This window comes from Ruditapes philippinarum, unplaced genomic scaffold, assembly GCF_026571515.1.
Source record: "Ruditapes philippinarum isolate M1 unplaced genomic scaffold, ASM2657151v2 ctg1310_1_1_1_1, whole genome shotgun sequence".
Lineage (NCBI taxonomy): Eukaryota > Metazoa > Mollusca > Bivalvia > Venerida > Veneridae > Ruditapes > Ruditapes philippinarum.
Window position 1 is genome coordinate 541,913 of NW_026856986.1, and position 24,284 is coordinate 566,196.

Below are 24,284 nucleotides of genomic sequence, written 5' to 3' on the forward strand. Positions count from 1 at the left end.
AAATTGGACGCCGCCCGACCGACGGCCCGCCCGCCAGGGGCGTTCCCATAATACGTCCCGTTTTTCAAACGGGCATATAAAAAGAAATGAGCCACTTCACCACAAAACCAACATAATGCGTTTGTGACCAGCATGGATCCAGACCAGCCTGCACATCCCCACAGTCTGATCAGGATCCATGCTGTTCGCCATCAGTTTCTTTATTTGTTATAAGGTCTGTAAGCGAACAGCATGGATCCTGATCTGGATCCATGCTGGTCGCAAACGCATTAAGTTGGTTTTGTCGTGACGCGGCTCAAATCTAATACTTAAACAAGATTGCATTTGAGAAAAATGCTATGCCACCGCATTAATACAACACTAAATAGTAGTGTCGGAACAGATTTTCTTTGTTTCTATACAATTTTGAAGATTGTCATAATGCATAGATCCCTGACCTATCTAATTCTTATTATCAGATTAGTGGTTAAATCTGTTGTTAACTCAATAAAAGATCAGAGTAGGAATATATCAATGCACTTGAGTCTAGTGAATTTGGTGGTGAAGGTCATATTTCACACAGCCTAAATTTCATGACTACATCAAAGGACAACAAAGTAAGACACTTTGTCAAAGACACTTTTAAAAATCAAAGTTCACTTAACATCTTAATCTGTACACATGGTTCAAATTTCATAGCTGTACATCAAAGGACAAGAAAGTAGGTCACATCATCAAAATCTAGTTCACCTGATATCAAAGTTCAATTTTACAACTAAAGCTGTGCACATGGTCAAAATTTCATTGCTGTACATCAAAGGACAAGAAAGTAGGTCACTGTCCCCTTGGGCAAGGCAGAATTTTGGACCCAAGGTTTTAATTCAAAACAATCTTGATACAGGTCCACCAAACACATTTCAAGTCAAATATCTAAGCTGTAGCTTTCTCCTATTCAGAAAAGATTTGTTTTATTTTCTGTTTTTACTATGTGAACATAATGAGAATCACTGCCCCTGGGCAGGGCCAATTTTAACACTAGGGGCATAATTAAAACAACTTTAGTAGAGAACCCATAGAATAAAATTATAGAGCAAACATCAAAGCTCTATGCCTTGTACCTTCAGACAAAAATATTTCTTTTTTTTTACTATATGTACATAGTGAAAATCAATGACTCCTGGGGGTGGGGCCAATTTTGACCCCCGGGCTATAATGTGTAAAATCTTGCTAGAGGTTCACTACATAATGTTTCATGCCAAATATCTTAACTCTAGCCTTTGTAAATTTAAAGAAGATGGTTTTTTATGTTTTTTACTATATACATATAAGGCAAACCTATGGCCCATGGGGCGGGGCTAATTTTGACACAAGAGGCAAAATTTGAACAACTTTGGTAGAGTACCTATAGATGATATCATTTAACAAATATTCAAGCTCTAAGCCTTGTACTTTCAGACAGTAAGATTTATTTTTTTTTACTATATGTACCTGTATATATTGAAAATCAATGACCCCGGGGCAGGGGCAATTTTGACCCCAGAGCTGTAATTTGAACAATCTTGCTAGAAGTTCACTTCACAATGTTTCATGCAAAATATCTAACCTCTAGCATTTGCTAGAAGAAATTTTTTTACTATAAAGTTTTTACTATATACATATAAGGAAAACCAATGACCCCCGGGGCAGGGACATTTTTGACCCCAGGGCTATAATTTGAACAATCTGAGTAGAGGTCTATAAGACAATGCCTTATGCAAAATATCTAAGCTCTAGGCCTTTTGGGTCTTTACAAGAAGGTATTTTAAGTTTTTACTATATGAACATATTGTGAAAATCAATGACCCCCGGGGCCGGGCCGATTTTGACCCCAGGGCTATAATTTGAACAATCTTGGTAAGGGTCTATCAGACAATGCCTTATGCAAAATATCTAAGCTCTAGGCCTTTTGGGTCTTTACAAGAAGTTGTTTTAAGTTTTTACTATATGTACATATAGTGAAAATCAATGACCCCCGGGGCGGGGCCGATTTTGACCCCAAGGTTATAATTTGAATAATCTTGGTAGAGGTCTACCAGACAATGCCTTATGCAAAATATCTAAGCTCTAGGCCTTTTGGGTCTTTACAAGAAGATTTTTTAAATTTATTCTTATAATGCCTTTTGGTTGCCATGGCAACCAGATTTCTGCATGGAATGAAATTCTTTGAACAACTTTGGAAGCCCTTCACCCAAGGATCAATCCTGCCAAGTTTGGTTGAAATTGGACAAGTGGTTTTTCACAAGAAGATTTTTTAAGTTCACTATATAATCTATATAACACACACACACACAAACAAACACACACACAGGTGAATCGCTATATGCCACCGCATCGCAGATGCTGCGGTGGCATAATTAACATATTCAGATCATTTTAAAGAATGATAATATTTCTTAAGAATGCTTCTCCAAACTGTTAGAATCTATCAGCAAATTTTCAGCCTTAAATGTGTGTTTCTCACCTTAGCAATAAGCTGTAGATTGAATGGTCCAGTGACCTCTAGTGCTCGACCGATGGCGCAACAAATCAATCGAATTTTAGCCAGCGTCTCTTCATTAAGATCTTGCGGAGGTGTGACCAGAGTTGCGTCCCCTGAATGAACTCCGGCATTCTCCACATGCTCAGAGACGGCCATACAAACAACTTCTCCGTCACTTGCTACAGCATCAACATCAATCTCCTGTTTATATAAAAAAAAAAATTTCATTTATCATTTTAAATAAATTTCATGTCTGTTTGGTTTGGTTAACGGTTTAAAGTTATATAATGACAATATGAAATGTAGTATAGCAATATCTTTGCCTAAGTTGCCAAGGAAGACCACAGAACTCCCTATTTACACTATTTCAAATACATGCTGGCACCTGGGCAAAACAACTAACATTCCTTAACACAGCCATACAGTTTTCTCAATGAAAAATACAAAACCCTTGGCAGGATTTGAACCCAAAATAATGAAGCAAAAAAGATTAAAACTTGCACTTAACCACTCTATCAATTCCAACTAAAATAGGACGTAAAATCTGTTTATTATTACAATTTAAAGACAATGTTAGTAATTCAAGTATATACCTGACAACATCAAAATTATTTAAATTTAAGAAATACAAATACATGTCAATGTTAAAGTTACCTTAGCTTCAAGTATGAACTTCGATATGACAACAGGATGTTCTTTTGAGACAGCACTAGCTTGAGACAGATAATTCTCCAGGTCTGTGTGATTATGAGCTACGTTCATAGCCGCCCCACTCAATACATACGAGGGTCGTACCAGACACGGGAATCCGACCTCATCGCAAAATTGTTTGGCGCTCTGAAACCAAAGATATAAGATATATTTCGATACAAAATTCCTAGCTATTCATACAAGCTCACTTTCTCACAGAGCAAATCTAACATACTAAGACATTGTGGATTGAAAAAACTTTGTCTTGTTTTAAAGTTTGTCCAACAACTAGGTTCTGCCATATATTCAAACCAAAATATCCCTTTTTTTATTCAATATTACCATGGCCCACTGTTTCAATTAATCAGCAGCCCTTTCAAAGTAGACAAAGGTTGTCTCTTTAAAAGTAAATCATAAACAAAACTAATTCCAGGTGTCACAATCACATTCTTCATATACAGAGAAAAAATTCATTTCATTTTAACATCAAATGTGCTAGCTAAATTTCTATATCAGATAAAGTGTGTGCTAATTCTACATAGAGTGTAGACTAAACTTACCTCTACTGTGGAGAGCTCTTTCCACCTAGGTTGATGGATGCCCATGTTATCTAACATTCTGGAAAATTTAAACCGGTTTTCTGCATTGTCAATCATCTCTGGTGTTGTACCCAGGATTCTCGCCTGTCCAGAGATAAGAGAAAATAATTTAATCAAACAAACCTTTAACCATTTATTAAAATTAATATTAAACTTATAAAATATTTACTAGACAAAGATATGTACACGCTTCAAAATATGTAAATGTGCATAAAACTTTATGACCTGTTCATTATAAAACATCTAAATAGAAACTTTTGAATATCTACAGTCACCTTCACTTCTAAGGTGGCATTGTACTACCAGGAATATAGATTCAAGGGTTCTCATTCCTGTCCTATTTCATAATAATTAATTAATGCGTATGTTAAAGAAGAATTTTACCTTGTTCCTCTGTAGGGGCATGGCTATATTATTTGGTAACTGTCCACCAACTGATAGAATAATACCATCTGGGTTCTCTAGCATGTATATGTCCATCACTGTCTGAAATTTCAGTTAGAAACAATCACTTAATAAAGACAAAAATCACTCTGATATATAAATGATAGATATATGCAAAAAACAATGCATGTTGTTCATCATTTTAACAGAATAGAACAGAACAGACATTTTATTAAGACTTGTACAAAGTACATCATCTACAAGACATTATATTCATATAACAAAGACAAAAGTTTACAGAAAACCTTAATTAGTATGCCTATCTAGATACCTTTTATTATTATTTTTTTATGGGTTTAACATGGCACCAACACAGTACTGGTCATATGGCGACTTTCCTGCTTTACTGTTGGAAAGACCCGAGTTGCCACACTATGCATTATTTCAGGCATTTGGTGCACACAAGTAGAACCATTGACCTTCAGTAAGCTAGCTTGACAACTTCCTTGCATGAAAAGATCCAAACACCTTGGTGGGATCTAAACCTACAGCAGTGAGGGTCAAGTGGTTTGACGTCAACAACCTTAACCACTTTGCCACCAATGAACAGTACAAGAAATTGTTTTGGGGGGATTTTTTGTGTAAAGATTTAGACAGTCTTTTTGTGTAGAGATTAAGGCACAATCTTTGTGTATAAAGATTTAGACAGTCTTTTTGTACAAAGATTTAGAAACAGTCTTTTTGTATAAAGATTTAGACACAGTCTTTTTGAATAAAGATTTAGACAGTCTGATTGTATAAAGATTTAGACAGTCTTTTTGTATAAAGATTTAGACACAGTCTTTTTGTATAAAGATTTAGACACAGTGTTTTTGTGTAAAGATTTAGACAGTTTTTTGTGTAAAGATTTAGACAGTCTTTTTGTACAAAGATTTAGAAACAGTGTTCTTGTATAAAGATTTAGACAGTCTTTTTGTGTAAAGATTTAGACAGTCTTTTGTATAAAGATTTAGACACAGCCTTTTTGTGTAAAGATTTAGAAACAGTCTTTTTGTCTAAAGATTTAGACAGTCTTTTTGTGTAAAGATTTAGACACAGTCTTTTTGTATAAAGATTTCGACAGTCTTTTTGTGTAAAGATTTAGACACAGTCTGTCCCTTTAATAAGGCATTGTATTATGATCTGGCATCTCTTTACACAAATGTAATGGAAAACTTCAACAAAATCTGTGATGAACATCCAGTTATTTCAATTCTTGAGGTTCTTTACAGATACAAGTCTCTCAGAATTGTTTCATATCATTACTACAAATTCATTCTTTGGATATTCTTTTTATATTCATATTTACATTTAAATTCTAACATCTAACAGCATAAAATGAATTTCAAGCCTTGCTGTTTTTAAGACCGTCTTGAAATATAACAGAAATGCACAGACCCTAATTCTTTCAATTTTTCAGCAAATCAAAAAGTTTTGTGTTTTTTTTCATTGCCATGTTTTAAGTCAAACTACTTTCCAGCTTTAAACATAGAGGCCACTCTGTGCTTTTTTTAGGCACAAACGGGCCTATGTAGGAATAAGCTTACTGGAAAGCTTCATGTAAGAATCCAAAGTCCCTGGCATGATTTGAAGCCAAAACTGAGTGGCATGTTGTTTAAAGTAAATAGTCTTGACCACTCAGTCACAAACTTCCCTTATTATATACCTAGTAACTGTACTGTATTGTACAGTTTTCATCTCACAAAAACTGAAAGTTCTAGGTATATGTAAATACTAAATAAGACAGTCACTTTTTAAAGTATTCTCATATTTGACTTGACTGCCAATGCTTTATCTTGACTATTTGTTGACAATTTACTTCTTTAATAACTGACTAGGAAATGCAATTCTGTATTGTACTGTAAGGTACAGTTTACTTGCTGTTATAAATGATCTACTATTACACTATAACATCACTATCAGTTATAAAGTAATGACTTTACCTCAAACGAGATCTCATCAAAATATAATCTATCACACATGTCATAATCTGTGCTCACTGTCTCCGGGTTATAGTTCACCATGATTGTCTTGTACCCCATCTAAAACAACAAATACATAATACTTTTTACAAATACAGACTTAAGATATCTTTCTTATTTAACGATCAACTCTTTCCTATTTAACAATCAATTGAGATACAGATAAGGGCTCCTTTACTATACTGACAGGCAATGTGACATCTGACACTTAGAATAATTCTTTACATTCATGTCTCTTAGCTACAGGGTTCATACAAATATATTTTCAAAGTTACTGATTTAACCTTTAGACTGCTGGTGGCATTAGGTTCTGCCCATCATGGACCAGTGCTGAGCGAGATCAGCTGGCCTATCCGTGCTGAATAATCTGCACGGTATGCTATTCAGTTAGTTGACATTTTAAAAAAAAAAAACCTTAAAAAGGATAAACTGGTTTTGTCCAGTTTGAAAAATTCAGCTCATCTCAGCCACTCTTGAGACAGATTCTTGGAATTTATTAGTACTGATGTCATATGAGGGAACATGGTCGCGACTCCAGTACAGCTTAAACCCACGACCCCTGGGTTGAGAGGCAGTTAACCACTACACCAATGCTTCAATTTTTGGTGTTGTTGTTTGGTCATGTAACTGCTATTACTGATAACAACAACACATTACTGGAACACCCACATTACTGATCCTGGGAACACCTTGAAGATATACCATATGCAACTAACATTAAACATGAGAATTAAATTACCTTCCTAAGTTCCATTATGCAATTCACAGCGCACCAATCGAATTCCACGCTACTTCCAATTCTGTACACTCCACTTCCTATAACCATAATGTGACCTCCAGTGAAGTTAAGGTCATGGTCGGATGCATTGTATGTAAGATATAGATAGTTTGTCTGGGCGGGCCACTCGGCAGCTACTGTGTCAATCTGCTTGACAAATGGTGTGATTCCATTCTGTCGTCTTATCTGCCTCACTACAAGGTTTGTACTAAAAATAGAACATTTGTACTAAAATTAGAATGTTCTAAATATAGAATATTTGCACTGAATTAGAATCTGTTCTTAAGTAAATTCCATGTACAGGATCTTGAACTATTTTTGCACTAAAAATTGAGAATATTAGTTATAAAATTAGACTATTTGTTCAAATTTGTTTGAATACTTGCTTTCTAAAAATAGAACTTTAGTCTGAAAATAGAAAGATTGCAAAGGAAGAATCCGGATTTAAATAGAGGGATTCTATCCCACAATGGTGAGGGGCAAGTGGTTTTGCAGTCAGCGACCTTAATTAAAGAATTAATTACATACCTTTCAATGGAGTGAGCAATCTGTTCATCACAGAAACCGAGCTGTTTGGCACTCTTCAACATCTCATACGGAATCTGGCTCGGCTGAATTAAAAAATCTTATTCATTACCTATGGTCTATCATATAAAAATTCTTAAGACATTTTAAAAAGAAGTAAGAAAAAAGCACTAAAGAGGATATCTTTAAATGATAAATTCTACATTCAAGAGAGTTTGTGACATCTTTTATCCATTTGTTAAAAAATGTTTTTCTAAGAACAACACATATTACAAACAAACAAGAACAAGAACCGGTTGAACCGGGTGATGCTCCCCGAGAAGGTTCTGGACACAGGAAAGTATAAAAAAAATGAACAAAGGGCAATAACTCCAAAATTACACCAGGCTTTGTTTAGGTTCTTGAAGCGTTGCAGTTCTATCCAATTATATCTAGCTACCTACAAAGTTTCATGTTGATATCTCTAATAGTTTTAAAGTAATGTCCAGGACAAAAGTCAAAAAGTAAAAATAAACAAAGGGCAATTACTTCAAAATAAGGCAAGGCAGAGTAATGATTCTTAAGCACTGCACTTCCACCCAATGAGACCTATCTATCTACAAAGTTTCATGTTGATATCTCTTATAATTTTAGAATAATGTCCCAGACAAAGTTCAAAGTGTCAAAATGAACAAAGGGCAATAACTACAAAAGAAGGCAAGACAGTGTTACAGTTCTTGTGCACTGCAAACTTACTCAATGAGATCTATCTACCTACAAAGTTTCATGTTGATATCTCTTATACATTAAGAAATATGTCCCGGACAAAGTTCAAAGTGTAAAAAATAAACAAAGGGGGATAATTCAAAAATTAGACAAGGCAGAGTTAAGGTTCTTGTTCACTGCACACCTACTCAATGAGATCTATATACCTACAAAGTTTCATGTTGATACCTCTTATACTTTTAGAGTTATGTCCCGGACAAAGTTCAAAGTGTAAAATAAACAAAGGGGGATAATTCAAAAATTAGGCAAGGCAGAGTTACGGTTCTTGTGCACTGCACACATACTCAATGAGATCTATCTACCTACAAAGTTTCATGTTGATACCTCTTATAGTTTTAGAGTTATGTCCCGGACAAAGTTCAAAGTGTAAAATAAACAAAGGGGGATTATTCAAAAATTAGGCAAGGCAGAGTTACGGTTCTTGTACACTGCACACCAACTCAATGAGATCTATCTACCTACAAAGTTTCATGTTGATACCTCTTATACTTTTAGAGTTATGTCCTGGACAAAGTTCAAAGTGTAAAAATAAACAAAGGGGAATAATTCAAAAATTAGGCAAGGCAGAGTTACGGTTCTTATGCACTGCACACCTACTCAATGAGATCTATCTACCTACAAAGTTTCATGTTGATACCTCTTATAGTTTTAGAGTTATGTCCCGGACAAAGTTCAAAGTGTAAAATAAACAAAGGGGGATAATTCAAAAATTAGGCAAGGCAGAGTTACGGTTCTTGTGCACTGCACACCTACTCAATGAGATCTATCTACCTACAAAGTTTCATGTTGATACCTCTTATAGTTTTAGAGTTATGTCCCGGACAAAGTTCAAAGTGTAAAAATAAACAAAGGGAAATAATTCAAAAATAAGGCAAGGCAGAGTTACGGTTCTTGTGCACTGCACACCTACTCAATGAGATCTATCTACCTACAAAGTTTCATGTTGATACCTCTTATACTTTTAGAGTTATGTCCCGGACAAAGTTCAAAGTGTAAAAATAAACAAAGGGGAATAATTCAAAAATTAGGCAAGGCAGAGTTACAGTTCTTGTGCACTGCACACCTACTCAATGAGATCTATCTACCTACAAAGTTTCATGTTGATACCTCTTGTTGTTTCAAAGTTATGTCCCGGACAAGAAAAGGGGACGGACGGACGGACAAGGCGGCGACTATATGCTCCCCCGAAATTTTTTCGGGGAGCATAAAAATGCATTTAAACTGTAACTTTGAGTCAAGTAGATATTACTGTAGGAATCTCTCTTATTTTTGATAACAATGCTAAACAATTTTTTCACATATTTTAGCTGGGACATAATATAATGGGACAAACAACTACAGACTAGACAGGGCCCTCAATCCAATTTAGGGGAGATGGGTGGCTACCCTCAGCAGGGAGAATTTCAGTATATTGGTGGAATGTTAGGTGCATAAAATACCAGATTTCAGTGACCACCTGTTAGTCCAAATCCAATATTCAAGACTGTGTAACTGTATTGTTAACTTCAATTACCTTTCCTTTGTACTCTTTCAGGCCCCTGTAGATGTTAGTGATGTTTTTGAACTTGTGCAGGAACCATTTATCAATCTTAGTCAGTTCATACAGTTTGTCGATATCGTAACCGGCCTGCAGGGCCGCCGCTAACACCAAGATTCTTTTGTCAGTTGGCTCTTTTAATTCCTAGAATATCACAACAATACCATTTTGTACAAAAATGTAAAAACTTTAACAACTCTTTTTTATCAAAGCAATAAATATCACTTTAAAGTGTTTCAATGAGAAAAAAAATAATTTCTTGAACACTTTTAAGTTAATGGTTAAATTCACTTTAATCTTTTGCATTTATTTAATAACTTTAACTGATATTAAGTTTTAATTCTTAGAGCATATTACAGATGTAAGTTTCCTGATTGTATATGCTGAACTCAATATAAACGATTTCCTGAAGAATGGGCGGTTTACTGACAAAATTTCAATTGCAATACAAAAGATCATTTACAATTGCAATAAAATGATGATTCACAAATGCAATACCAAAGATCATCAACAAATGCAATACCAAAGATCATCAAAAACTGCAATACCAAAGATCATTAACAACTGCAATACAAAATACAATGTATCATTCACAATTGCAGTACAAAAGATTATTAAATACTGCAACAAACCATTTACAAATGCAATTCAAAATTGTTCTACAATTACAAAACAACAGAAAAAAAAACTCCTTTATTTACTTACTGATTCGGACACCTTCATACTGTGAGGATCAAACCCTAGCAGTGACTCGTCCATCATTCTTAAAGCTTTCTGGAAAGCCTCCTCAAATCTCCGACCTATAGCCATCACTTCTCCCACACTCTTCATAGAACTGCCAATCTGAAAGGGATACAGTATTTAGTCAAAAAGCATTAAAAAATTAATATCCAGTTTGTTTTTCTTGACAATATACACATTGCTTCTTCTTCTTCCTATAACATCAAACTTTCTACATAAATCCATTGCACCAGCAATTGATGGCATATGGTAAATAAAAACATTTTCGGCAAGAAAATAATCTTAAAGAATCAATGCAAAACACTTTCCATGGTAATGAACTGGCTTTTTTAGAGTAGTAAAATATACCCCCATATAAATGAACCAAGAAGTATTGCATTTAGAAAAAGGGATTATGATAACAAAGGAAAAACTCAGTTAACATTTTAAGTAAAAAGTAGGGCCGGGAATTATATTCAAATATTCGAAACACTACCGAATATTCAAACATTGAAAAACAAATATGAATATTCGAAAAAAAGAAGTTTTTTTGTTATTACTTTCAAATTTCAAATAAGATCGTAAATTAAACCATAAACCTGTACTTGACCAGGTGTTCACACGTTTGTATGACGCGTTTATCGATTTAACGATTATCGCCAATTAACTGTGAAAACTTTGGGGTCTAGCTGATCAAAAAGGCACCCGTTTCACAGTTTGCAATTTACCTGTTTAACAGTTTATAATTTAATTCTTTCCAATTTTAATTATCTTATTTATTCTTTTCTGTGCTAAAATCTTTCTGATTAATCAAATTTGTCTTAAATTTTGTTAAGACGAATAAATCTCGCTATGTTATTAAAGCATGGGAAGTGTCTATATTCTGTCAGAATATATTTATTCCGTAGAAATTAGACTCCTTATGATATTTACTGCGTTATAGCTAAATTTATCTGAAGAATATTTTAAACCTTATCTAAAATTAGAAATGAATAAAAAATATTTAATACAAGTTAAGTTTCAATATAATTATGTGTTATTGGGGCTAACAGGCTACGGTGGAGAATCAAGTCATGTGAGTAATAAGACAAATGATCAGCAGTCAGATTAACTGAACAAAGGCAATCAATTTATGAATTTATTTCAAAAGTTAACATATATGTCGATTTACAATTGATAAAAACTTTGACTTAGTAATAAAGGTATTTTTAATCGTCGATTTTTCCAAGCATATGAAAGTAGTATAGTATTAGACGCAATCAATTTCGGATACATATACGTCAAAGAGAAATATTGGAACAAATGTTGTAAAAACGAATATTCGAATATATTCGAATATGGAACACGAATATGCGAACATCAAATTTCTTATTCGTTCCAAGCCCTAGTAAAAAGTGAAGTTGGGCACTTGAACCATGAACTAAGCTTAATCACTTGAATGTAAAGCAAATAGTTTTAAATAAAGTTTTAAAAGTTTTATAAGTTTTAAAATAAATTAATTTCATTCAAGAAATTTAAACTTGAAACTGACATCATTTTTCTAACTTTATTTTTCTGTTCATCAATCACTTAAAAAAAAATGTTTGATACTTACTCGACATGAAACTCTAGAAAATTTCCGCAAATCCCATCGTGGAATCTTCACAACACAATAATCTAGACTCGGCTCAAAGCAGGCTGTCGTAGAATTAGTGACCGAGTTCTTCAGCTCAGATAGCGCCATGTTGAGTGACAGTTTTGCCGCCACATACGCCAGAGGGTACCCTGTGGCTTTACTAGCCAGGGCTGAACTTCTAGAAAGGCGGGCATTTACTTCAATAATGTAATACTGAAATAAAATACATTTTTTCTGCAAGTTAATGATGTTACATCGAAATATATATGCATTTTATTTCAACAGTGTATGATATAATTCTAAAATTAACCAATGTTTAATCAAATTTATGATAAACAGATTATTCACAGATGTTCATGATGTAACATTGAATTTTTTTATTTCAGCTGGGTTTAACTTTGTGCCAACACTGATAAGGTTATATGGCGACTTTCCAGCTCAACTGGATTAGGAAGATGTCAGGTACCCTTTCGTGCATTATTTCAGGCAAAAACATGCATCTTAGTAGAACCATCAATATTCCATAAACTAGCTGGATAGCCTTCAGACATGAGAATCCAAGGTCCCTGGTGGGAATTGAACCCATAGCAGTGAGGGTCAAGTGGTTTGAAGTCAATAACATCACCTCGGCATAAACAGGCACCCCAAGTAGAACCATCAACATACCGCAAGCTAGCTGGATAGCTTTCTCACATAAAGAATCCGAAAGACACTAGCACAGCTCCAACCTACAACTGTGAGAGGCAATTGGTTTGAAGTCAATGACCCTAACCACTCGACCACCGCCACTCCTTTACCTTCTAACTCGAACTGGGCTAAGAATCCTACTAAATATCAGTTTTTCAATTTAATTCTAATGAATTTTTTTAAATTATCTTTTTACTTTTTAAATGCCCCAGTTGTCCTTTAATGGATTTTATATTTTTTATGCTTTTGTATCTAATTGGAGCTCACTTAAACTAACAAACTTACCTCTTGAGATTCTGGGTTGAGGGCATACTGAATGTTACATTCTCCCACAATACTCAGATGCCTGATCACCTTGATGGCCGTAGATCGTAGGATGTTGTACTCTACGTTGGTGAGGGTCTGGCTAGGGGCAACAACGATAGATTCTCCTGTGTGTATACCCAGCGGGTCAACATTCTCCATGTTACATACCTGAATTTTCAGAAACATCAATATCAAATATAGGCACAAACTTTTAAAGAGAGTGAAATTAAAAATAAAATGAAGTTTTATCTGAATTCTTTAACTGACAGTCTGTCTTGAACAGTAAGTTTATTATAATTAATTATAATTTATTGGTAGAGAATTAAAATTAAAATTTATTAATAATGGTCATTTTATGACTTTCCAGCTTTAAGGGAGGAGAGAGGCCTCAAGTGCCAAGCCTTGAATTACTGCATGTGTAAATATATTCACATGGTTAAAATGTTTGGCAGTATTCCTGCAGACATTAATTTTTTATCTGCCAATTCTTGTTTAGACTGAATAGTTTTTTAAATCTGTATTTTCTTATTATTCATGTTTTTAGAAGCAATCTAACCAGACTATTCTACAGATTTTGATTGATCACATACCCGTGCCAATTTTGCAGCTCCGTAAAAATGGTATTTCACAACCGTGCATATATTTGATGTGATGTCATTTGTGTTATATAAACATAAGAGTTAAAACGCGCTAAATGTTAGCGTTATACTATGGGTGCATTAGGAAAAAATGTTTCTTTATCACTTAAAACGGTCTTTATTATTTGTATGTGATAAATAAAATATTATATTCATGTAAGTTCATTACTGAATCTATTGAACTCATTGAATAAAATAATATTATGCTCGTCAGAGTCCCGCATTATTTTACTATATTCAACTAGTTCAACAAATTCAGTATTAAACTTACACTCATTCAATATCCTCTATATATAATATTACTTACTGTGATACAGTTGTCATAGGCGTCTCGTATCACCTCATATTCCACTTCTTTCCATCCTTTAAGTGATTTATCTATCAGCAACTGACTCGTATGAGCAAACGCTGCCGTTGCCAGGATTGTCAATTCTTCCTCATTGTCGGCGAACCCAGACCCGAGCCCACCTAAGGCAAATGCTGCACGTACCAACACAGGGTAACCAATTCTGCCTGCAGCTTGGACAGCCTGTATTTGAGAAGAAATACAAATATAGTCCTTCAAGAGAAACACAAATTATCTATATAAAATTAATTTCTTATTTGTAAAAAAAAAAATCTTACAATGAATCTTAAAACTGTAAAATATTGCTTTTTGCACCAACAGATATGGTCTTGGTAACACTTGCATTAGTTGAATTTACCTCATGAACGACTGTCAAAAATCAGCTTTTTTGTAGCAGATATGGTAAACAGAGATAGATTATTACAGGTATTATATATGGATCGATCACTCATGATTTTTAACCAACAGCTCCATAATTTAGTTGGCATGTATGGAGTTTTCCAATTCTGGTACCACATTAAACACAGTTGAAAAAAAAGTATTATAGACACAAATTCAATTTTCGAGATAGAAAAAAACAATACTGTGAATTTACTTATTTTCGCTGGCATGAAATTTCGTGGTTTTGTCACAAAGAGCAATTTCACAGGTTCTTAAATTTGTGAACAGTTTATCTTTCCAAAAGGTAAAATGTAAATAATGTGATGAAAAATAAGCTTACAGCAGACGCAATAAAATTTCATTGGATATCAAATTTGTGGATTGACCTATCCATAAAAATAAGATCCCCACCAATGATAATGATTTTGTATTTACTGGCCTTGAAATTTTTAATACCATAATCTTAAATACACATTTTTCACAGCAAAAATGGTCTATCCAAAAAACAGATAATTTGCTTACCTGTTCAACACTGTAGGCGGCCTCACTGGGTGCCACATGCTCGTTAATCTCCGCCATTTTCTCTGCGAAAACTTTCCTATCTTCAGTCCACTCTATTGACTTGACTTGTGTACCCATGACTCTGACGTTATACTCATCAAGTATCCCGGAATTTGTCAGCTGAATGCCACAGTTAAGTGCCGTCTGCCCACCAAACGTCAGCAATATACCATCAGGCCTTTCATTTCTGATAACCTTAATACAAATACATTACTTCTCTATACAATTTGCAACAAGAGTAGCGTACGCAGTGTAAACGCTCGTCTGTTAAAAATTCTAATTTAATAAGGGCCATAACTCCAAAAATATCTCTTTTAGGATTATGCCCCTTGTCTAACAGCTGCAACTTGTCAAGGTAACGGTAAGCAAGTATTGCAAGTTTCATGTAGATAAAATGTTTGAAAAATGGGCTACATTAAAGTTTTTGCATGACGATGACAAAGTCGCTGCAGCAATCATAATAGCTCTACGTTTTCTTCGAAACACATTCTTTTTTGGAATGTATTGTTTGCAGTTAAACCATTGCGCTGGTCTTTTTCAGTCTAGCTTGCACCTCTTCAAACATTTTATATAAATTTGAAGCTTTAGAATCTTCAAATTTTTATCAAGATAGATGGTTGAAGACAGCAGTACTACAAAAGTACAATCACATCTTAAGGTATTAGCACCCTAATGCATAACCTCCGCTTTGAAGAGTATTCAAATAGGCTAGAACTACTTTTAACTACATTGAAAATGAGGGCCATGGGTTCAATCCCCAGAAGGGTCAACTTTTTTTTTCTTTCTTTTTTTTCTTTTAACATTATTTATGTATCTCTCATGTCCCATTTGGAAAGAAAAAAGTGTTCAATTTTGATTTTTTAATTTATATAGGTATTTATTGGCTAAATTATGCTAAATATAGTAATAAATATGGTACCTGATATTTTCAAAGTGTAATATAATCAAAACTAGACGGTAAAAGTATTTCATATTTTACAAGATCAACCAATATACTTTTTTAAAAATTTTGGGAAACTTTGAAAACAGGCACTCATTTGGGTAAATTTTAAGATTTTTTTAACTTAGGCTCCCTAAGTAGAAAAATGGTCAGACACGTGGTAAAAATGGGTGGGGTAGGGTAACATTTTTATACAGATTTCATAAATTTTAAGTAGAAACCATAATTTTGCTTATTTGGATTGTTAGCTGAATGTTACTATTTGTTTCTTACCAAAAATTAATGGGAAAACATTTTTCATTAGAATGTTATTGCAGATTATTTAAAGGTTCCTACTTTCTAAAAAAGGGCCCTCATAACATCCTAGCTTGAGTTCAGAAAAGTGGTCATAACTTGATTTCCGTACGGTAAACTTTGTTTAAATTTTGCATACAGGTGTACTTAAAGGTATACATCTGACTTATGATGTCAATTTTTTAGTTCCTGATAGTGCCCATTAGGGTCCCAATACCTTAAATTCTTTTTTTAAAATTCAAGAATATTTTATTGAAATCTACTAGTTTTATGTAAAATTTATCATTTCTGTTTACCACAATGCTTATAACTATCAAATTTCAACCTATAAATTCATCTTCTAATTTTATTTCTACAGAGAAATTACACTAATTTTGACAAAATGGCGATGATTTTATACATACCTGAGAGACATATTCCAATGTTATTGGTAGGAAATAAGTTTTTTCCGCCATCCCTTTAGACGTCTGTACAGTCGCAATGTTAGGGTTAATCAAAACAGTTTGTATACCCTCCTCTCTCAAGGCTTTAATTGCCTGCAAAATAAAAAAAATTCAATGATTGCAGTGGTTTCCTTTCTTAATTGGGAAGAAGCCTAAGGCTCTTGATTTTGGGAAAAATTATCACTTATACTCGTATTACCAATTACTGAGTTGGGAAGTAAAAAAGCTGGTGTAAGTTCATTTTTTTTTTTTTGGAAAACTGTGATTTTAAAGAAAATTTAGATTGGTAAGAGGTCTTTTATTAGTCTCTGTTATAGAAGGTGAAAAAAATTACTTGATTGAATAACTATTATTTTACAGGCCGGTCCTTTAAACTACATTAAAAGTACTACTGTATAAATAACAAGAGGGCCATGATGGCCCAAAGTCGCTCACCTGTATATAGGCCCCTGGAGCGGGGCCAGTTTAAACCCCAGGGCTTTTATTTGAACATTTGAACAAACTTGGTTGTATATGTATGCATGTATATATGTATGTATGTATATGTGTATATATATATATATATATATGTATGTATATGTATATATATATACATATACATACATACATATATATATATATATATATATATATATATATATATATATATATATATATATATATATATATATATATATATATATACACACACACATAATATGTATATATATCTATATATATATATCTATATATATATATACATTTATATATATGTATATATCTAAAAAAAAAGTCAAGCTAATGAATGACCCCCGGGGCAGGGCCAATTTTGACCCCAGGGCTTTTATTTGAACAAACTTGGTAGACACCCATGAGAACATGTTTCATGCTAAATATCTTAGCTCTAGCTCTTTGAGTTCTTTAAAAGAAGATTTTTTAAGTTTTTACTATATGCACATAGGGAAAATCAATGACCCCCGGGGCGGGGCCAATTTTGACCCCAGGGCTTTTATTTGAACAAACTTGGTAGACACCCATGAGAACATGTTTCATGCTAAATATCTTAGCTCTAGCTCTTTGAGTTCTTTAAAAGAAGATTTTTTAAGTTTTTACTATATGCACATAGGGAAAATCAATGACCCCCGGGGCGGGGCCAATTTTGACCCTAGGGCTTTTATTTGAACAAACTTGGTAGACACTCACTAGAAGATGTTTCATGCTTTATATCAAAACACTAGCTATCTGGGTTTTTTCAAAGAAGATTTTTAAGTTTTTGCTATACATAGTCATATAAGGAAAATCAATTACCCCCGGGGCGGGGCCAATTTTGACCCCAGGGCTTTGATTTGAACAAACTTTGTAGACACTCACTAGAAGATGTTTCATGCTTAATAGCTAAACTCCAGCTATTTGGGTTTTTTTAAAGAAGATTTTTTTAAGTTTTTGCTATACACATATAAGGAAAATCAATGACCCCCTGGGCGGAGCCAATTTTGACCCCAGGGCTTTTATTTGAACAAACTTGGTAGACATCTATTAGAACATGTTTCATGCTAAATATCTTAGCTCTAGCTCTTTGAGTTCTTTAAAAGAAGATTTTTTAAGTTTTTACTATATGCATATAGGGAAAATCAATGACCCCCTGGGGCGGGGCCAATTTTGACCCTAGGGCTTTGATTTGAACAAACTTGGTAGGCACTCATTAGAAGATGTTTCATGCCAAATATCTAAGCTCTAGCTCTTACGGTTTTTTAGAAGAAGATTTTTTAAGTTTTTCTTATTGGTTGCCATGGCAACCAGAGTTTTTAATGGAATTTAAATTTTTGAACAACTTTGAAAGGGGTCCACCTAAGGATCATTTCTGTAAAGTTTGGTTGCAATTGGCCATGTAGTTTAGGAGGAGATGTTGTTTGAAAAGTTTGACGCCATTTTTTGAAGGACGCACGACGCACGACGCACGACGCACGACGGACGCAGAGTGATGACAAAAGCTCACCTTTGAGCACTTCGTGCTCAGGTGAGCTAAAAAGGTTTTGAGGGGGCGGGGGCAGGGAACAGCACATCAAACATTAGGTCGGTTTACAAGTCAGTCTTTTCACAGTCAAAATGACATAGTTGGTAAGTTTTAAAGTTCTAAAGAAAAGCTAAAGAAAGCAACCAGAATGATACAGCAAGACTTCAGCTTCCATTAATATTTATATTATAAAGAGGGACTTTCAGTATCTGGCAGGACAGCTTTCTCAAATGCAAATATCTGTATGACAGAAGCTACTCTTTGTTTGTGTCATAAAAAGTGACTTTCAGTACCAGGCAGGACATCTTCCTCAAATGCAAAAACAGCCTCTATATTAAGGTTCAAACCTCTTGAAGTGTTAAGTTAATATTCGAATGTTGTAAGTCCTTATTGACCAATCTGTATGTAGCTTAAAGAAACCAAAGTAACACTTTCCTTACTTTAGCCCTTAACTTACTGGATGCTGCAGAATCTACTAAGCTTTTGACCCACTAGATTCTGAAAATCTACACTACAGAGTTCTAGGCATACAAATATAAATACTGCAAAATCATCATTACTCATGAAGCAATAATTTTTGTGGTTTTCGTGGAGAGGCCATCCACAAATTCAAAATCAAACAAAACTTTATTTCGTCTACTGTATGAATAGTCAAAGTCAACATCATTGTAATTTTGTTTGCAAAATAGACAATCCGCAAATTTAAGAACCCATCGAAAATGACATATTTGACAAACCATTAAATTTCGTGCCCTCGAAATTAAGTGAATTTACAGTAAACAACATACCTGGGAGCCACTGTAATCAAATTCTCCCGCCTGCCCAATGGACAGACCACCCGAGCCTAACAGCAGAACCTTTCTTGGCCGCTCTGTAACGATTTCTGACATAGAGACAGGGCTTCTGAGTACACTGTGTAATCTCTCTTTGATCGTAGGACTGCAAGATATATAAACAAACATGGCACGATTAAAAACATTTCTTGCATAACAGACGGATCTACTACTGTTTACACCAGAGCTAGAAAAATTCATACTCCCTTGTAACACAAGCAACCTGCTTTAAATGATGTCATTCCCATGTGCCTTTTGTGTTAAGGCTAACACAACTTGGCCGCTATAAATGTAGTTGTAAATTCATACACTACTATAAGAAAAACGTACTAAATGAAAATATCTGTTTTCGTAAATTGTTTCCAAAATATGATTTATGTAATATGCAAGAATAAGAATCAAACATCAACTATCGTCACACTAAATTGTAATGTATTAATAACTTTTTATGAAATCATTAAAAGATTCACGCTATACTTCTTTTTACATCCTATGGAATGACTGTACACAGTTATTAAAAGAAATCTCTATAAAAGGCCCTTATTTAGACAGTGTGCCATTTTTTTATCTTTTTTTTTTGGCGGGAGATGAGGGTAGTTGGGTGTTACATCACACCAACACTGTTAAGGTCTTATGGCCAAATGGCAAATTTCCAGCTTCTTAACATATACAATACAGTCTATAAACTAGTTTCTTTTTACCTTGTTCTCATTTGTTTGAAGGCTCGAACTTGATCCAGAAATACATCAAACAAGTGTTCCAAGTCACGAGGCCCGGCCATATGTTCTGGATGAAACTGTACGCTAAAATGCAAACCATATTAATCATTGAGAAATTTAAATCTTCCTGAAATCCTCATATAATTATAAAATAACTAATTTATTTTGACATGTAAAAACATGAAATGCATCTATCAATTTACAATTATTTTTTTTCTTTAATTCGGTCACATCAACATTGAAAAGTCATGTGGCCACTTCCAGGCTTAACTAGTGGAAGGAAAACGTTAAATGCACCTCCATGCATTGTTTCATCCATAAACAGGCAGTTAGTCAAAACACTGCATGCCTGGAGTAAATCCATGATGAAAGGGTTCAAGATTAGGTTGTTATTAAAGTGAAGTACAACACTGAAATAAACCGCAAGTCATACCTAAACACTGGCTTGCTGTCATGGACTATTCCTTCATTTGTCTTATCATTGGCATTTGTGAACAAAGCTGACCACCCTTCTGGTAAATTGGAAGCATCCACTGCAAAACCATGATTCTGTGTGGTGATATAACAACGGATTGATCCACAATATGTGCAGGGTTGATTATGTCCTCTATTTCCATATCTATAAAATAGTCACATCAAAATATTCATTATCGTAAACAAAATCAATGCTCTGGTATTTGATTGGTCAAAAACTGTCAGAGTAAGTACTGACCAATGAAAATCATCAGATCTCAGAAAAAAACGTTTTTTTAACCTTGACATCTAGTATTACGCAATAACATTCACACAAACTTACTTCATTTTATGTGTAGACGCTCCTGCGGCTAGAGATAACAGCTGGTGCCCAAGGCATATACCAAACACAGGCTTCATGTTGTCAGCATTGACAACCTTTCTTATGTTCCCGATAGCTAGTTCACACATTTCGGGATTGCCGGGGCCGTTACTCAGAAACAAACCGTCATAATCTGTAATCAAACAGAGCATATAAAAGTTTATTGAAGACTGAAATTGTTTGTTGTTTTTTGTAAATGATAGATTAAGAAAACATGATCATTGGCTATAAATTTTAGCAGTGTTTTGCTCAAAACTGGAATGAGAATTCACACATGGGGTGATCGCCAAGATCAGAATCAAATATGAAAACATCTTATTATGTTCGCAACTTAACAACAATAAATTATTCACATTTGGCACTGTATTGATCGCATATTTTCCTCCAAAGTTGGGAATATATAAATAGATATTATTTTAAATTGGGAGAATGATCAAATATCAGCTATAAAATAGGGTCAAAAAGAAACTTACACTAAAACCTTACTTTCCTGTCTATTACATTATTTACAGTTCTAAATTCAAAAAAACATCTTAAATTTTCAATGAATCACCAATATGACAAATGAAAAAAAATGCTATAGAAAACCAAACAAACGATAAAAACTATTTGTAAAAGGTTGTATCAAGAATAGATATAGCACCTTTCAGATTCAGCGGATTATCCCAAGGTACGACTGTGACATTGGCCCCACGTTCACACAGACATCGAATCTGATTATACTTTATGCCACAATCAAGGGCCAGAATCTTGATATCTCCTTTGCTGTTGTATGAAATCGGTTCCTGAAAGACATTAGACAGATGTGCTCTTTGTAACAAAACTTAATTTCCTTGAAATATTTTGGCTCATCTCGAGGTGTGAAGCTTTAAAGTAAACAGCTTTAGAAGTAACCTTTAAGTTTATAACCTTTATTACAAAAGAGACGATTGAAGTGTTTTTGGGCCATATGATCAATTTAGTCATTGGGAATATAACCCATTAAAGACTATATAATAGGTTTATCTACTAATAAAATAAGCAATACCTTTATAGAGACTTCTTTCACAAGGTGTAGCTCATTGGGGTCCATAAACGGTACTGACTCTGGGTCTGTTCCTTTAACTACCAGTTTACCCAACATTGTTCCTGTGTGCCGGATTTTCTTCGTCAAACTTCTGGTATCTACTCCTGAAACAAAATCCGAGAAGACATGATTTTGTGGCATTTTAAAACATTTCAACGTTATGCTGGGGTTTACCAATATAATTGCATGAATATATTACATTTGCCCCTCACTCTGTACAAACACTGCTTTGTTAACATATATTCAAACATTTCTAGTATCTAGTAAATTGTTCATTATATTGTATCATTTTGTTCTTGCATTTGTTAAAAAACAAAACATAGAAAACACCCTTTTTTATATGCGGTAAGACCAAAAATAACTGCCTCAGATCCAAAAAGATCATCTCAGGAAAACTTTGATGACAACCTTGAAACTGTAATACGTGTATATGTATGACAGATTTTTTGTTTTACATAGCAGTGTAAGTGATATTAGTATTCTCATACCTAAGAAACTATAAGTATGCAACTTAAGTGTCAAGTTTCACAAGTTACAGAAATGTGGCACAACAGACTACATGCACTTTCATAATATCAATATATGATAGCAAACTATTGTTTTGAAAATCAAAATAATAAAATATCACCTTTGTTTTATTATCATTGATAAAATAATGGATTACTGATTTCAGATGGACCATATCAAATCAATTTAAAATAAACTAAGAATTTCTGTTCTATTTTTGTAAAAACACTGTAGCTAAGATTTACCATAAATGCCTGGGATGTTGTGATCCTTCAACCATTTTGATAATGACTTGGCGGCACTCCAGTGACTGTACTCTTCAGTGACGTCACCGACGACCAATGCTGCAACATGTATATGATCCGACTCGAACCACTTAATGAGGCCAAAGTCGTCCACTTCTTCTTCAGGTATACCATAATTCCCTATTAAAGGGTATGTCAACACAAGAATCTGTTTCCTATACGAGGGGTCGGTCAGAGACTCCGCATATCCCACCATACCCGTCTGAAATACTGAAAATAGAATTGATCAACCAAATCATACTACTTTGTCTTGAAGAAAATCTGTTGTTTTCTGTAAGGAGACAGTCATGTTGTGAAATTACTTGCCTTACAAACTGGCACTACCTAGTATTACTATATTGTTATAAATAGTAGCTTGTTTTTCAGTCAAGAGAATTCAGATTCTGATCAACACTACAGGTGTACACCATGTGACCAGGTAACTATCAGTAATTCTTACCCTCCAATCCCAAAGACCCCTCTATAATTGAAATAAAATTACTTATGAATACAATCATTTAAAATGTAATATTTATCATTAACTAGAAATGTGTCGTCAAGCCAGGGATGCCCCCGCATGCAGCCAAAATTTCAGATCTTCCAAATTTGTTTGCCCAAATTATTTTTTTTTCATTTTAAGTTCAAAGCCCTTAAAACTATAAAATGTTAACACAAACCATTTTTATACAAAGTTCAAGGCGCTGAAACTGAAAATTCAAAATTTTTCCAATAGTCAAGAAAGATAACTTTGTCCAAAATCATTGAACCACGACCAAATTCAAACTGCTTATTCCTAAGATGTATCTATATGTCAAATTGAGATGATCAAAGTTAAAGGGGCATAACTCTGCCAAAAATCATCGAACCATGACAAAATTCGAAATTGACCTGCGCATTTCTTTGACGTATCCATATGTCAAATTTGAGTTGAATGTGCAATACCCTAGAGTAGATAACTAACAGAAACTGAAAATTTCATATTATTTTCAAAGTGAAAGGGGCATAACTCTGCCAAAAATCATCAAACCATGACAAAATTCGAACTTGACCTACTCATTTCTTTGACATATCCATATGTCAAATTTGCGTTGAATGTGTAATACCGTTGGGGAGATAATGAGTGGAAATTGAAAATTTCCTATTATTTTCAAAGTAAAAGGGGCATAACTCTGCTAAAAATCATCAAACCATGACCAAATTCGAACCTGACCTGTATTTTCTCATGACATATCCATATCATGTCAAATTTGAGTTGAATTAGTGCAACCGTTTCAAAGATAATGAACGGAAACTGATGATGACAGAATGACGGAAAGATGG

At 34.1% G+C, this 24,284-nt stretch overlaps 1 protein-coding gene across 5 annotated transcripts in view; it reads right to left on the reverse strand.

Annotated features, from left to right (window-relative positions):
• LOC132748397 (CAD protein-like) overlaps positions 1-24,284 on the reverse strand; it is an 89,455-nt gene that overhangs the window by 63,874 nt on the left and 1,297 nt on the right. For all 5 annotated transcript variants that reach the window (XM_060738001.1, XM_060738004.1, XM_060738002.1 and 2 more), the window contains 21 exons: positions 22,926-23,195; positions 22,135-22,277; positions 21,751-21,892; positions 21,069-21,240; positions 20,706-20,891; positions 20,255-20,356; positions 19,509-19,659; positions 16,689-16,820; positions 15,012-15,245; positions 14,070-14,291; positions 13,104-13,292; positions 12,111-12,344; positions 10,502-10,639; positions 9,773-9,940; positions 7,498-7,580; positions 6,931-7,177; positions 6,153-6,251; positions 4,171-4,272; positions 3,748-3,870; positions 3,152-3,334; positions 2,480-2,698 (listed from right to left, as the gene is read on the reverse strand). In XM_060738001.1, the coding sequence (XP_060593984.1) occupies positions 2,480-2,698; positions 3,152-3,334; positions 3,748-3,870; positions 4,171-4,272; positions 6,153-6,251; positions 6,931-7,177; positions 7,498-7,580; positions 9,773-9,940; positions 10,502-10,639; positions 12,111-12,344; positions 13,104-13,292; positions 14,070-14,291; positions 15,012-15,245; positions 16,689-16,820; positions 19,509-19,659; positions 20,255-20,356; positions 20,706-20,891; positions 21,069-21,240; positions 21,751-21,892; positions 22,135-22,277; positions 22,926-23,195 (3,539 nt within the window). The remainder of the gene's footprint in view (positions 1-2,479; positions 2,699-3,151; positions 3,335-3,747; positions 3,871-4,170; positions 4,273-6,152; positions 6,252-6,930; positions 7,178-7,497; positions 7,581-9,772; positions 9,941-10,501; positions 10,640-12,110; positions 12,345-13,103; positions 13,293-14,069; positions 14,292-15,011; positions 15,246-16,688; positions 16,821-19,508; positions 19,660-20,254; positions 20,357-20,705; positions 20,892-21,068; positions 21,241-21,750; positions 21,893-22,134; positions 22,278-22,925; positions 23,196-24,284) is intronic.